Raw genomic sequence first — 17,510 nt, forward strand, 5'->3', positions numbered from 1 at the left:
AGCAGAAAATGGAATTGGGCACAGACCAGACTGCACCTGACAGTAAACGCAGAGGTGAGATAGGCCACACCAGACTGGGCCGCAGCATGCAGCAGTGCTAGTGATCCTGTCTCATCTTATCATTAAATAGACGAAGCCAATAAACAAGAAGTTACTTGGATACTTTTTGTCCTAATACTGGTAGCCACTTTTCATGCTTATAAAATTAGCCTACAGCCACAAACATAAAATCAGGGCCCTAATAAACAGATGACATAAAGTGACTGATACAGTTGGTCATGTGTTGTAATTAATGTAATTTATCACCTCTACTTTATAGGTAGTACAATAGTATGTTTATAGAAAGAGATGCTTAAAGGCTTCTGTTATAAGATCTTACAATCTGCATGGGGTAATCTATCAAAGCCCACTACTTAGAGAATAAAATAATATATTCTTCTCTTCTTAAAGAACACTCCGTTTGGGCCCCGGTGTGGTAAGCCTAGCAGCTGAAGTCCTCGCCTTTCATGTGCCAGGATCCCCTATGGGCACTGGTTTGTATTCTGGCAGCCCTGCTTCCTATCCAGCTCCCTGCTTGTGGCCTGGGAAAGCAGTCGAGGACAGTGTGAAACCGGGGGGTCCTTTACCCTCGTGGGAGACCTGGAAAAGAGTCCTGGCTCCTGGCTTTGGATTGGCTCAGCTCTGACAGTTGTGGCAGCTTGGGAAGTGAACCTTTGGACAGAAGATCTTCCTCTCTGTCTCTGATCCTCTCTGACTTTCCAACAAAAATAAATAAATCCCCAGTTGGTCTGGGGATTATATGAACGCAGCAGTTAAATTCTTGCCAGGCCTGGAATTCTCACCTCAATGATTCCAGAACAACACTGGCCTTTGGTGTTCTTGTCTACTGGAGAAGCCAATGACTCCTTGAGTCTAGGGATTAGAAGCTTGTAAGGTCAGCTAGATTGCAGCTGCAGCCCTCAAGATAATGAATTGCTTTTGATAAGGGGCAAGTAAGGATACCTTGTGCTAAACAGACAGGAAGCTAGGTCCTGCTTTCATGTTATGGGGGGTTCGGTCTCAAAATCATGCCGCTGTCCATTTTCCTGCAAATATAGTTTTGTCAATGCTTGTTTTCTATGTCTGTGAAACAAATCATTAAGAATACTGTAGTACTATATTTTAATGATCTGTGATTATTTTAAAATTTATAGTAGAAGAGAGCTATATGGAAATATTTCATCTGAATATTCTTTTTTTTTAAAGATTTATTTTTTTATTATGTTTTTATTGGAAAGGCAGGTATACAGAGAGGAGAGACAGAGAGGAAGATCTTCGTCCAATGATTCACTCCCCAAGTGAGCTCAACGGCCAATGCTATGCCTATCCGAAGCCAGGAGCCTCTTCCGGGTCCCCCACGCGGGTGCAGGGTCCCAAAGCTTTGGGCTATTCTCGACTGCTTTCCCGGGCCACAGGCAGGGAGCAGGAAGGGAAGCAGGGCTGCAGGGATAGAACCGGCGCCCATATGGGATCCTGGGCGTGCAAGGTGAGGACTTAACCACTTGCGCCACCGCGCCGGGCCCTCATCTGAATATTCTTTATAGCCCTTGCCTATAGTACTGTTGAACTATTCTTTTGGAATATTTTTTACATGTTGAGTTTTTATTTATTGGAGCATAAAACCTTTGAGCATAATATAACTTAAAAATGTTATCTCAAAAATTAAGAATGGAAGCAAGCAGACCAGGGAATATTTTTGTAATTGTCTTGATGAGCTACATTGAATCTGTTCTGTGTGTATTAATGTGACATTAATATGAGAATATATGGGAACTGTATTGTGGTGATATCAAACGTTTGGTGTGACCCTGTGAATCTAACATATGAATGACTTCATATCCATACACAGTCATGAGCACCAACCTAATAACTTTAGTGGACAATAGGCTTCATAAAAGGGAGTGTTCATATTGCCAATGACACTGAAGATGTCTTAGATCCTACTGCACTCCCCATGATATTCATACAACAACACAACCATCTAACAATGCATTTCTAATATCATAACCCACTCATTATGTAGCACATGTTTATATCTGTTTGGACACTTAATCAATATCCTCTCTGACATACCATGAACTCTAAAGGAAGCTATCTTATCTGTTCACTTTGGATCCCAAAGCATAGTAGAAAGCTGACATTTTCTTACTTTTTTAATGCTATCCTGTAAGAATGATTTAAAAATCCTCATTTTCACAGCTCACATTTTCTGTGTGAACCTCTTCCAGTACATCACAAAGCCCAGAGTCTTTAAAAAAATTATTAGGTTCAATGTAGTATTTAAAACTACTTAATGGCAATGCAATCCTGCCTCCCAACCAAATTCTGTAGACAGAAGCAGATTTCCTGGAAAAAAAAAATGGGTCACCAATATTGGAGACTGAAGCATGAGGAGCCGTCACTTTAAATAATGCATCATCTGCCTTAGCTATGATAGATGATGCTTTCTGATCATGGTAAACTAATTATTTTTAGATGATAAGATGTATGTTACCAGGCACTAAGCAGATATTAATTATAAATAAATGGTAAACTTAATTGGGATTCAGCTTGAAAATTGTATAGTCTATAAAAGAGTAAAGTTAAATGTGAAATATGAAAAAAAGTAAAATAGTCTAATCATGATTGAATTAATGAATTGGGAATTTTCCTTTTTGTGTGACTGTTAGTTTGAATGACTGAAAAGTTAGTGATGTTTTACCTGCAGTTGTCAATGTGATATTTTTCCACTGCCATGGATGGAAGGAAAGATCCCAAGTTATTGAATTCTGTAACTTCTATATAGCCAGTAAAATTCTCAACTAAGACTGGTCCAAAAATCTGTATAAAGAAAGATAAAAGAGACAGAGAATTTATTTATTTAGTGTATTTTTCTTGTTACAAACTGATTAAAGTGTACAAATGGATATATTTGGGACTTACGTGGCTTATTAAACATACTGGTAGTTTTTACATAGACACCAACTGATGTTAGTAACTATATGTTGGCTATTTTAAATAATGCTACAATGAATATGGGTGAATTAGGAAACAAGTCCATTACTACAATGCAATGTCATTCAGTCTGCCTATTGCCACAATGTGAATGACTTTTAGGACATTAGTCTCAATACACCAGATATAAAAGGAAAGATACTATACGATCTCAATTACAAGTAGAATCTAAAATAAATAAAATACACAACATCAGGGAATAATCAGAGAATAATACTGTAATTACTAAGGGGTAGGTGTTGAATAGGAAAAATGTGTAAATGCCGATATCAGGATGCTAAGTAAAAAAATGTGTGATTAATGTCTAGAGAAGTAAGGCACAATAGTGATTATATTAATAATATTGTATTGAGAGTCTGTTGAATGACTAGATTTTACCTGATGTTGACATGAGGAAGAAAAAAAAAGGTTAACTATGTTTAATAAAGGCTGGTAAGTTAACTATCCTAACCAGTTACAACCTATAGTTACCTCATAGCATAATGATGCATGACATAAATAAACAAAGTAAGATCACCATCAAAAATTAGGAAAGTGGATTTAGTGTTGTGGCAAATAGGATTGAGACACAGTTTGGAAACTTGGTATCCCATATTAGAGTTCCAGTTTGAATCCTCACAGCTCTGTTTCCAATTCAGCTAACAGCAAAATCAGTGAGTGAGTGCCTAATTACTTGATTCCCTGCTATCTACGTGGTATACATTGAGAGTTACCGGATCTGAATTTTGAGTTGGTGCAATCCTGGCTGATGTGGCCATTTGAGGAGTGCATGGAAGAATCACTCTCTCTCTCTCCTTTTCTCCTACCTTCTCTGATTTTCATGTATAATTCTTCTGTTTTAATTACTAGTAAAGAATACCATATTGTTAGGTTAAGACACTAGGAAGCTATGCATGTTGACATTATATTAATTATACAGATTCAATAATATAAATACTTTCAATAATTATAAATCTTCAAAAAATGGAAGAACAGACCATACACTTATTCTTCTCATCGAAGTGTTACATTTTCCAGGTTTTGCCTCTGCTCCTTGTACTTTCTTCCTCCAGACAGTAAACACCTGCTCCACTTGCAGTAATACAAATATCAAGAAGGGGGTGGATGAGGTGGCTTAGCAGCTGGCCTTTCCCATGCCGGGATGCCCTATGGACACCGGTTCATATCCCGGTTGCTCCACTTCCATCCAGTTCTCTGCTTGTGGCCTGGGAAAGCCACAAGCCACGTAAAGGTGCCCAAAGCCTTGGGACCCTGCACCCACATGGGAGACACAGAGGAAGTTCCTGGCTCCTGGCTTTGGATTGGCTCAGCTCTGGCCATTGCAATCACTTGGGGAGTGAACCAGCAGATGTAAGACCTTTCTGTCCTTTCTTGTAAATTTTACTTTGCAATATAAAATAAAATAAAATAAAATAAAATAAAATAGATCATATATATATTATCTATCTATCTATCTATCTATCTATCTATCTATCTATGAAGAACTGCACTTCCAAGGCCAAAAGGAATCACAGAAAAACTTAAAATCTTTTTAGCCTTCTTCAGACCTGAAATTATACATACTTATGCTTTCTGTTGTGTAGCTTATCCACCATAAGAATAACTTTGGGGGAAATGATATCAGAGTTTGCAAAGGTTCAAGAATGAAAAGAAATAAGCACACTGGAAAGCATAACCTTGCAAAGACAAATGGCTTCTTATCCTATTCACTGCGAACACATAATAAAAATCTGATACCAGGATTGGCATTGTGACGAGTTCAGTTAAGCCAGTCCTGCAGCTTCTTTTCTGATTTAGTTCACTAACGTGCCTGAGAAAACAGTGCAACATGGCTCAAGAACTTGAAAGATGGCTTTCCTGATTCTTGGCTTCAACCTGGAAGAGCAATGATCAATAGCTCTGAACACTGGCAATTTGAGATGTGAAGCAATAGAAAGAAAACCTCATAATTTATGTGCCTTTCTCACTGTTACCCTGGCTATCAAATGAATTAGTCAATAACACAATTGCAGTAATGTCAGGTAATTTTCTAAATTTATACTTATGTAAGAAATAGAAGTAAACTAAAAGAAGAAGCTCAATCTAGAATTTAATAGTCAGCAATAAGAATTTAGGGCTGTATCCCATGTTCTGTTTCAGTATATTAAAAATCCTAAGATAAACTAAATCATGCCGAAGAAAATGCTAAACTTACACATTGAAAAATAAATGATCCAATTTGCCTTTTGAATTAAAAAAAAACCCACACTTTGCATTCTGAATACTTTATTCCTATTGAATGTAATATTACAAATAAAAGTATACAAATGATAGAATAAAAACTTTCCAATGTTTAGACTTTAAAGACAAATATATTTTATTTCTTATTATTTAGAGTATTAAGATCTTTTCATGATACAAACTCAAATGTACTTTCAAATCTTTTCTACTGGTAATACTCTGTCACCTATCAAATGACTGAAGTAGAAAAATAAAATGATATTTCATCCAGTAAGTTTACGAAGAATTCAAGTTGATTTCAAGGAAAACAACCCTTTAGTTCTTACATAATGCATATGGGAAAGTATTGATTTGCAATTGTTAACCTAAAGTTTTTATGGCTTTCATTTATCTTTGAGTGTCAAATCTATTTTTTATTATAGCTACACATAAATCTGTAAGTTAGATGCTAAAGTCTACAACTCTCCCTTGAAACAGAAAAAACAAGTGAATTATCACAGTTCACTGTTAAAAAATTTAAAATTAAGTAGTGTTTGAAAAATGCTTTTGATTGTAATTACTGTGAACACTGAAACTTTATTTTGATCTACTCCAACAATTACATAAAATATGTACATGTTTAATAAGATATGCTCTATTCATTAAGATCTTTATAATTCAAGAGAAAAGGGAAAGTTGTATTTTAAATGAACATAAAGACGCCAGAAAACTATGAGAAATGTTATACAACATGATTCCATGAATATTTTATAGAGATAGTGTTCTGAATTCTATGATTCAATTTCATTCATATCATACAGATGAAAAATAAATGATTTATTCACCTTGGCCTTTGAAAAAGGGCAAGGCAAACTTCCGCAGCTATTAGCATTTATATATGAATGAACTAAAAATCCTTTCACTGCTTATATTTTAATAGACTGGTGGCTCTTCAGTTCTCACGCATACCAGCTTTTGCTGCTTTTCTTTGTGATGATTGATTTCTCTTCAAACTCTTCCTCCTGAAGTCTGTTTTACTTCCAATATGGAAAAATATAAGGAACATCTGAACCATACAGATTGATGCTAACTACTGAATTCAAGGCACATGATTGTTTAGATGATTTCTAGACCTGAGAAACATTTCCTTGAAAAATTTATTTATAGTATAATATAATTTGCCAGATATCTAGAGCAAGATTCTCAAAATAGAAGGGAAAGATTAGAATTTGTAGTATAAATTAAATTGTAACATTGCATAATACATACATGAAATACAACAATGAGAAATAAACTCTATTGTATTATAGAATGATACTGTTGCACATTATTTTCATTCTAATGAGAGAAAGATTGCACTTCTCATGTAGTTTCAAATATAGTCCCCAGAATAATTCAATGCTAATAATGACTTTTGGCCATTAAAAATTTATTAATTTACTTGAAAGACATAGCTCAATCTGTTGTCTGTTGGTTTACTCCAAAAATGCCTGCAACAACCAGAACTGTCATACCAAAGCCAACGGCCAGGAAATCCACCTGGGCGTCCCAAGGGGGGTGTCACAGACACAGGTACTTACATCTTCTGCCTTCTTAGGTACAACAGGAAGATGCAATAGAAGAAGGATGTTTTTTTTATTTGAACTTTGATATACCATACGCATGTCCCAAGTGGTTGCTTAACCAGGTGTGCCAAAACACTTACTCATTTTTAATTTTTTTTGCTATTTCTAAACAATAGATTTCTTAAATTTCTAAACAACATCAAAATGTAGCCTGTTACCTGATGGCAACAAGATTATTAATGCATGGGGATTGGTGTTGTGGCACAGGCTTGCAATACTGGTATCCCATGTGTGTACCAATGCTTGTCCAGGATGCACCACTTCTGATCTAGTTTTCTGACAAGCATCTGGGATAACCAGTGGAAGATGGTCCAAGTTTGGGCTCCTAACATCCACCTGAGAGACCTGGAAGCGCTTCCTGCCTCTGGCCTGGCCCCACATTGGACAACACAACCCTCGGAGGAGTGAACCAGTGGATGAGAGATCTCTCTCCATTTTTTTCCCATTCTTTCCTCCCTTCCGTCCCCTCCCCCTCTCTTCTTCTCTCTCTCTTCTTCTCTTTTTCCTTCCATCTCAGTTTCTCCCTGTCACACTGATTTTAAATAAATTAATAAATCTTTAAAGACAAAGCAAAGCATTATAATGGTAGTAATAACATAACTCTTAGTTTTTTTCATTTTTGAACCTGAGTTGTACCAAAGTAGTATATACAGCTTTAGTCAGTTGTCATTTGTTATATCTGCTGATACAGTAACATTTAATTTTATCTCGAGAATTTGAGGAATTTTTCTTTCAATTCTTCAAAGAAAGCTAAATTTGGGGATTATTCATACTACATCTTGTGATACAAGTCTGAAAAAAACATATTGCTTCAGGTTGGATGTTTTTCTAAACTGAAACATCATTAATTTAAATTAATGACACTGTTGAGGGATTCAGAATTCTGTATAAATATTTTTTTAATTTAAATGTTTTTCTTTTAACACTTGAAAGATGTCTTTCATTCTCTTCAAGTCTTAATTTTGTCTGGTGAAAAATCAGTAATAGTTATCTTTGCATACGTCTTTTTTGACATTATTGAATATACGGCCCATTGTGTTTCATCACTCCAAGTAATTTTGCCCATTACTTCCTTACTTTTGTGTCTGAATTCTTTTTGTATTTTGGGACTTCAACCACACACGTTTTGGCCCCATTACTGCACTACAGATTATTGACTCTGCTAATTTTTACCCACATTTTTATCTCTTTTTTTCATTGCAGTTAGATTTTATTCCTATATATTTAGATTCAATTAAATTTCTTTTTTTTATAGACAATGTGTTGCTATGACAGTAAAGTTTTATATTTTATATTTTTATCTTCAGTACTTTAGTCTTTTTCATTTTTTTCAAGATTTATTTATTTTTATTGGAAAGTCTGATTTACTGAGAAGAGACAAAAAAAATATTTCATCTTCTGGTTCACTCCCCAAGTGACTGCAACAGTTGGAGCTAAGCCGATCTGAAGCAAGGAGCCAGGAACATCCTTTGGGTCTCCCACATGGGTGCAGGGGCCCAAGGCTTTGGGCCGCCCTCTAATGCACTCTCAGGTGCGGAGCTGGATGGGAAGTGGAATAGCCAGAGCACGATCTGGCACCCATAGGGATCCCGGTGGATGCAAGGTGAGGATTCAGCCTCTACTGTGGTGTAGCATGGAACAGCCCGTATCCCATGTTGCTCTTGTGCACACTCATGGGTGCTGCAGTTAGCTCAGCCCTATGCTACCGGCAATCACATATTGGTGCTACCACCTTGTCCAGGCTGGCCAGCACTCAGACTGATTCTTATGTTCACCCATGATAGATACAACTTAGCAGAGAAATGCCTACAGTTCCCCTACTAGGCATGTTTCCAGCCCCAGATCTTGTGGGTGTCAGCAAGTACTGCAGTGTAGCCTAATATATGACTTGCACCCAGTCCCAGCTGCTAGCCTGGCTGGCCCACACCCATTCTCACATGCCTCATCAGGTATATTGGAACCAACAGCCCAGGAAGAGAGTCCTTGAGTTCCCCTATCAAGCTCACTCTCAGCCTAGAGGACTTGCATATTCCATCAGGTACTGTGGCCCAATCTGAAATGGGCAACTCCCTGCCTCGGCATTTACCAGCATGTGCCACAGCCTGACTCAACCCAGCCAACCACCAGTCTCAGCTCTGGCTGGTGAGTGCAATAGCCTAGCCTAGCCTAGACTGCTCCCATCCCTCATGTGAACTGGTGAGTGTTGCAGTCCAATCTGCCCTGCCCTGCACCAAGTCCTGACTCTCACTCAGGCCAGTGTGTGCTGTGGACTGACCCTGCCTGGCTTGCCCCCAGATCCAGCTCAACCTTGTTTTGCCTGTTCCCATTCCCAACTCTCATGTTTATGAGCCAGAGCTGTCCCTAGCAGGTGAATTCTCCAAGTGATTTTACCAGGTCTACCATGACAACGGATTTTGCATGTGCCAGCAGGCGTTGCAACCGAGACTTACATGGCTAGCCCCCAGTCCTGACAAACACTGGTGGGTACTATGGTCTAGCCTGACTGGCCTACATCCACTTCAGTTCTCACTGACAGGTCTACAGCCTAGCCTGGCTTGGCCCACACCCAGATCTTGTTCTCATGGGAATCAGTGGGTGCTGCAACCTATCCTGGTCTTTGTGACATCCATTCTATTTCTGGCGATTGCCACCAGGTGCTAAAGTATAGCCCTGTCTGACCCATCTCCAGATACAGCCCACATGCATGTAATCTTGCTCAGCCTGAGCTTCCTACAGCTTTGACTCACATTCAGCAGTGGGAGCTTTAGCCCAGCAGGTGAGTCCCCAGAGTTCCCCTATCAGGCCTGTTCTCAGACCCAGATCTTGTGCATCCTGGTAGGTGATTTTACCCAGCCTACCATAGTCTCTGTTCTTGCTGACGCATGTTGCCACTTAGCCCAGCCAGGCTCAGCCTACTCCTTGTCCTGGTGCTTGTGTGTGCCAGTGGGTACTGTCTGGCCCAGCCTAGTCTATCTCCAGATCTGGTCCACATAAACACTGATGAATGCTGTAGAACTGTCTTGCCTGGTCTACCCCTAACTCTGGATCTTATGCTCCCCAGAGGGTGCTGTGGCCTAGTAGGGGGAATTCCTCCAACTCTGGATCTCATATGTGCTGGTAGGGATAGCAGACCTGCTTGGCATGGTTTGCCCCTGGTCACCACCCTTGCATGACCCAGTGAGTGCTGTGGTTTGGCCCTGTCTGGCCTTCTCTCAGCCCCAGTTCCCATGAGTGTCAGATGGCTTCCTGTCAGGTGAGTTCTATGGCTCAGCATAGCTCAGACTGTCATCATTCCAGTTCTCAGCATAAACCAGCAGGAGATACAGTCTCAAGGAGCTGAGTCCATAAGTCTCATAGAGAATCTGCCCCTAGATCTGGTTCTCTTGCATTCTGGTATATGCCATGGCCCAACCCCTGCTCTGACATTCACAGGTGGCTATTACAGCCTAGCCCAGTCAGGCATGCCCCTGGCTCCAGCTTTTGCATGTGCCAGTGGGCAGCAGGGCAATGCCATTTAGTCCAGCCCAGGTCTCCCAGGTGGACCGGTATCCTGACCTGACCCAGATAGGCCCTCCGATTTCTCCCATCCAAACAACTCCATCTCAGCTGCTTTGCCTAGCTTCAACTACAGTGCCCAGTTTGATGAAGACCAAGTGTCATTCCTTCCATGTCCTCATTTATCTTTAAAACAAGAGGGGAGGGGAAAAAATAAGCAACTATGCTGTCATACTGACATAGTTAACACAATTAACACAAATTTGCTATTAACCAGGCCCCAATTGTCTGACAGATACTGGCTGCTTTTCTCCCAGTAGTGTAACACATACGTATTATTTGTGTTTACATGTTATTCTTTTAGCTTCAACCATTTATCTTTATAGTTTGATTATTCCCAATTTTTATAAGAAATTTAACTCATTTATAATGATTCAAATGCTAGGAGTTTTAATGTGATTGACATCAGACTCAATAATATCCTATTCATTTTTTATATTCTTACAATAGACTCACTGTTAACTAAATGATATGCAGCACACAAATTTAACTTACTTCTGCATTGGTATACTCATTTTTACTTTGATAGAATTCCATCAGTACTGGCTTTAGACTATCTGAAGCTACTAGAAGCACACAAAGCAACATAAAGCTGAGCTAATTATGTCCTATACTTACTAGTAGCTAAAAAAAAAAAGGTAAGATTGTGAATAATACTGTGGTGAAGGAATTAATGACTTTGATGAATTATCTGTGGGGCATAAAGGAGTAAGGAGGGAAATAAAGAAGTAGAACTCAATGCTGTGAATATTTATCAAGTGCCCATTAAGTATTTATTAGTTCTTCATCAATCATTCCAAGGCTGGTTAGCCTGGAATATAACATGTTCAGAAATATAGAGAAATTAATGTGAAGCAAAGATTTGGAGCATATACAAATTTAGATGTTAACAAGTAGGTGACATTCAGGTATCTAACAGAAACAGAGGCTGAGAAGAAATAAGATGATATTGCCATCTACCTCATGTTAATCTGCAAATACACTAAATGTGGGACTTTAGCAATTCAATGAAACAAATGGGAAAAACAGAAATATTTTGGTTCATAAAATTTAGTGATATCACAATTTTGTTTTAATGTACTTACTAAATTGTACTAGTCTTTTCATGTTTATGGAGTTCATGTGGACCTAATCTATATGCAGAAGTAAAATATAAAGTTGGTTAAGACTAATTCCTCAAATAAAAATAAAATTCACACATTTATTAAAAAAACTGATATAAAATAGGTACTGTGTAGTGAGTACAGAATCACCATTTATGGCCATGTAAATTCGGTACTGTGAGTAAAAGATGAAGTCAAGCATGAAACTCTCCAAGCTGCCTGCTCAAAGGCTATTTAAAAAAAATATGTTGGCTCAGGTAGTTTAACATTGAAATAAAAAAATGGTATATATCATCTGTGTGGCTGTGCCCTGCTGTGCCATAATACGAGGAGAAAATCATATAGAATTCAGAGCAAAAGGAGGCAATAAGATGATAGCATTATGCTTTACGACAGAGTGACTTGTGGGCATGAAAAATCTTGTAAAGATAGTGCAAAATTTAGCTGTCTACTTACAGGCTGTATGGAATTATCAAGAAAACAAGTTTGGAGGCTGACATTGCAGAGAAAAAGGGTAACACAAAGTATGTTAATTTTGATGTTTTACTCTTTGGGTATTTTGAATTTGTAAATGGAAGATGAGATTTGGAAAAGCTGAGCAGGAAGATCTTTAAGTCTTCTAGGGATGAGGGAAATTTTATAAGTAAAAATTCTCCCTGCGAAGCGCGAAGGAGAAAGTTAGGGGACTGATTATTTGAGATTAGATTTCTAACTTCTTCAAGTGATCAAGGTTTTAGAGTTGTTCAGAATTTAGCCCATGATATTTAAATCAGGTGTGTGGTTGGATAGTTAATTTTTACTACAACTAACTGCAAACAATACTACAATGGGATCAGCAAAGCATAAGCACAATTTTATTTTTTTCCAGGTTATTTTTCCCTTTAGCAAAACCCAGACTTGCTCAGTTCCACACTGCACTTATATGTATTTATAAAGTATATAGAACATTGGATAATGATCATTAGGAAAATTAGAATATTCTTTGCCTTAATCCTCTTTATGGTAAGCACATTTAAATTTATTTCTTTTATTTTGAGGCATAAAATGCATTATTTTAACTACACTCATCCTTTTGTGTCAGAGAATATCAAACTTTATCCCTCACCTGATCATAACATTGCTTCCTGCCCACCTCTCATTCCTCCTCTTCTCTGGAGTCTCTATTAATCATACTCTACTTTCAACAAGGGCTAGGTTAACATTTTAGATTCTACATATGTGAAATCATAGTACTTTTCTTTCTGTATCTCATTTAGTTAGCCAAATATTCTTCAGGTCCGTCTATCTTTTTTTTTAAGTTTCAAGATTTTATTTTTTATGACTTAGTAGTATTTTATTACATATATGTATATAGAGATATATACCACTTATAAATACTAGGGAAGCACACAAAAACAATTCTTGCTTCATTAAAACATTGAGAAAAATTTCAGTATTAACAAAAAGGACATAGCAATAGCTATTGGGTATGATTAATACATTTATGTCCTTTATTCCTCATAGTAACTTTATTATGAATATTGCATCACTATATGCCTATTCAACTAAACTAATTACAATTTATTTAACTGATATATTTCTCTAAATAATATTTACATTTGAAGGACCTCTTATAAAAGAGATAATGATGTTTCTTTCCATTTCAGTTCAATTTGTTTTAGGATACTAAAGTTAATCTCTCCAAAGGAAGTGAACCTTCGGTACATGTTGAAGTGCTCTCCTTGGAACTGCCAAACTCTTTGTCTGAGATGAATATTTTATTCTGTGGTAAAGTACTTAAAAGATCCATATTTTAAGTCCTAAAATTATATCTCAAACGTAGTTATTTTCGTAGCAAAGGCAACAGATGTGTCTTTGTTTCTCTGATGCCTTATGTGTGTTGTTAATTCTAAAGTTTTAGGGGAAAAGGGCTATTTCATGTCTTATTAAACCCTGTAACTCTGCAACTTTGGGAAATTAAAGTAATTTCCTAAGTTGCTGACCTAAGGAATTATATAACTGCAGCAACGGGTTAGATAGGCCATGGACCACAAAGGTCACATTCACTTCCTTACTCCCCTGAGAACTTTGCAGTATTGTTTGTCATCATTTCTATGCATGAAGTTGGTCAAATGTTAGCACTGATGGTTTATTAAAGATTTTTTAAAAAAACATTCTGTAGTGTAAATCAAAATGCCTTTTTAATCAAGATTTTGGATATCATTATGGATCATATATGCTTGTTATGTTTCAACATGAAAACTGAATATTATTATATATCTTGTGCCATGCTTACTTTTGATCTCCCAGCAAGTGAAGAAAAACACATTAAAACTGGAAATATATTCAATCAACATTAACACATTAATACAGATATATATATATTTACTAATTCTACTAAAAGAATTATTGTATTTTAATAATGTTAAGAAAGCTTTGAGAGAAAACACCTTTTAACTAAATGTGAGAAACGGAGAAGAAATATAATAGCTTGGTATTTGTATTACTAATTATATTTGTGAAGAGATAAAATGAACAAAATCTTGAGTAAACTCAATATACTGGATTATATAGTTAAATTGTATTTTTTTGACAGAATATTTATACTATTAGAATCAACCTACCAAGTTTTGCAGTTGTAAAGGCAAAAACATATCATTTACTGATAAGCTTGACAATCAGTCCAAGCGCACACAGTACAAGTTTTATCTTGTTAAGCTAAAAAATTTGATCCTTGCAATGAGTCTCCTTGGGACTACAAGTTTGGTACCAATTCCAGTCTTGAAATTTAAACAGCTGTTGATTATATCAATTTCCATACTACCATAAAATAATATATATTGACAGTAACATCTTATGAAGACAATATTTAAAGTGAAAAATATAAAATCCCTCTGGGTTTGCGTCTAAACTGGGAGATTTAACCTGAGATAGTCTATGATATTGTTCAATATTAGCATGAGTTAATTATTCCCTAAACAGAATGTTAAAGTGGATACTTTAGAGATTGCACTGTGGCATAGTGCATAAAGCTGCCTCCTGCAATCCTGGCAACCAATATGGGTAGCAGTTCAAGTCTTGATTGCTCCACATTTGATCCAACTCCCTGCTAATGTATTTGGGAAAAACACAGAGGTTAGCCCAAATGCTCAGGCTCTGTGCCCACACGGAAGACCCAGATGAATTTCCTGGCATCAAGCTTTGTCTGAAAACATAATCATGACGAGTAGAGGCTGACATGGAAGGAGGGATAAAACGAGTTTAGATTTTAAAAAGTAGGTATAACTGGGAGTGGTTCATTAATTGTAACAAATACATGAGATATTAATAGGGGATGAGGAGTGAAAGGGCAACCCACTCTATTACTATCTTGCAAGTTTAGTTTTGTAAATTTAAATCTATTCTGAATTTTTACAAAAAAAAAATCCATGGAAATTTGTCAAAGACACGACCAGAAATTTTGAAGGAGTGGCATTGTCTTAGAGCAAGTTAAACCACTACCTGGGTCATCAGCTGACCATCTGGGTACTAATTTGACCCTCAGAAGCTCCACTTTCAACTTAGCTCCTGTTAACATGCCTGGGAAAGCAGAAAAAGGATATTCCAAGTCTTGATCTTGATATCAATGTGGGAGACACAAACTGAGCTCCTTGATGCTGGTTTCAGCCTGGCCCAGTCCCAGCTATTGTAGCTATTTCGGAGTGAACTAGCAGACGGATTCTGCGTCTCTCTCTAATTTAACCCTGCCTTTAAGAAAACAAAATAAATCTTTAAAATTTAATGTCCTTTTCTAATTTTTAACCTAAGTAAATATTAAATAGTTTTAATTTTAAAAAATTTAAATACAATCTTAACTTGTATTTTAAGTTAGATGGAGGAATTGCTTCCAAATGATCTAAACTGTGTTTCTCACTTGTTAATGTCCTGTAGAACAGTTAAATGATTCCTGAAATAAAAAGGCATTTCTGCATTGTTAGAGTGCAATATAAGAAAGGGTATGTCCTGTTTCTATATTGAACTATAAGGATAAAATGCACAGCCTTCTTTCATCTGAAATTGTTATTCGAAGAAGTCAACAATACAAATGCAAGTTTAAGCCAAGTGCTTCAGAATTACATTTTTTTTTCTGCTAGTAACAATTCACTAAACACAAAATATATTTGGAATGAAAGGAGATTCTACCATGACACCAGCAACCAATTCATTTTCTAGGATCTTCACAACTATAGATTCACTTTCAGGCTTAGAATAGAAACTGTTTCAGCAACTTTGAATTGTCTCTATATAGAGCTGAATAGTATTAAAATTTTTATTAGATAGAATATTCTTCAGGTCATGTTATTATTTCATATTTCCTTCTTACAGGCTAGAATGTAGAATGACAAATTTCAGAAAGTGACACATGGTATAGAAGATTTTAGAGTGAATAAAATACAGTCCATATGAGTGACAGTCATAGCAAGATGTTGCTAAGAGATGTTTTTTTTTTTCCAAATTCTAAGCTTTAAAATCAATGAAGTAAACAAATGAAGTAAACAAAAACATCTCTCTATAATCCAGAATTATCAGCAAGTTCTTGTTACCTATGATTCATTTGTTGCAGCTAATCATTTTTTAAGATTAATTCGTTTTTATTTGAAAGACAGTGTTACAGAGATTGACATGAAAAGAGACAGAGAATCTTGCACCTGCTGGTTTATTTCCCAAATGGCTGCAAAATCCAGAGGTGAGCTGGTCCAAAGCCAGGAAGCAAGAGCTTCTTCCTTGACTCCTACTTGAGTGCAGGGGCCCAAAGATTAGGACCATCTTTTTTTTTTTTTTTTGTCTTTATTTCTGTTCTGATTTAACCCATTTTTTTTTTTTATTGTGATTTACATATTGTATTATTATACAGTTTTATAGCGCTGGGATTCCCTCCACCCCTCCCATACCCTCTCCCCCATGGTGGATTCCCTCCACCTTTTGCATAACCATTGTTCAAGTCATTGAGATTCATGTGCTTGCAAACACATGTCCTACATAAGTTCAGCGTCTTATTGTCCAATAAGTTCATTTGGCCTCTGGGAGACCTCTATGGTCTGAAATAGTCTAACAGAGTAAAGATCCTCAGATAAAAGCCCCAACAAGCCTTCAATCTCAAATACAACTTTATGGAATTAATTGACATTGTTATTAGTAAACAATAGTAAAAATAATGCAAGTTCCATGCTTCGTACCTCTGGTTGAGACAGTATCAATGACAGGTTTCAAAAAATAACAAACAACCATACAAAAATTACAGTTAAATCAAGCAAACAGGTGGTATCAATCTTTTGGATTCACACCATTTTCCCTATCATTATTTTCCATTGTGCCCAGTTAGCCACAAAGAACTGCATTTTGTTTTTTAATAGCTGAGTAGTATTCCATGGAGTAAATGAAACATAGCTTTCCTAATCCAGTCTCTGCTGATGGGCATTTTTGGTTGCTTCCATGTTTTTTGGCAATTACTGCATTTGCTGCAATGAACATAGGAGCAATGTTGTTTGTCGTAAAACAGTGTGTTGGATATATTCCTAGAGTGCCTAGTGCGTCATATGTATCAATTTTTGATGTTTGAGTGTTCTCCAGACTGATTTCCAGCGAGGCGGTACCAATTTGCAGCTCCCACCACAGTGATAGGTTCCCTTTTCCCCGCATCCTCCTCCCAGCAAATGCGTCTTGGTGTTCTTGTTTATGTGGCAATCTTGCCTGTGTTAGTGGTACCTCATCGATTTTTTAATTTGGATTTCCCTTATTGCTAGGACTGGAACATTTTTCATATTTTTGTTTTGCCATTAGGTACTTGTTCCTTTGTGGAAATGTTTTCCCTAGTTCCTCCCGTGCCCATTTCTAGCTTGTGCGTTTTGGTTTTTTGTTGTTTTGAAGTTCTTGTATATCCTGGAAATTAAGCCCCTATCGCCTATATCGTGTGCAAAGATCTTCTCCACTCTGTGGGTTGCTTTTTTACTTTTGTTGATTGTTTCCCTGCGGTACA

The 17,510-nt window shown here is 36.9% G+C and overlaps 1 protein-coding gene across 1 annotated transcript in view; it reads right to left on the reverse strand.

Moving 5' to 3' along the window:
- The window catches only part of EYS (eyes shut homolog), a 1,254,974-nt gene that overhangs the window by 460,043 nt on the left and 777,421 nt on the right, over positions 1-17,510 (reverse strand). Inside the window, 1 exon segment of the mRNA XM_040983150.1 lies at positions 2,741-2,840. Coding sequence (XP_040839084.1) covers positions 2,741-2,840 — 100 coding nt within the window.

This window comes from Ochotona curzoniae, unplaced genomic scaffold (genome assembly GCF_017591425.1).
Source record: "Ochotona curzoniae isolate NIBS_2020 unplaced genomic scaffold, NIBS_Ocur_1.0 contig_3819, whole genome shotgun sequence".
Classification (NCBI taxonomy): Eukaryota; Metazoa; Chordata; class Mammalia; order Lagomorpha; family Ochotonidae; genus Ochotona; species Ochotona curzoniae.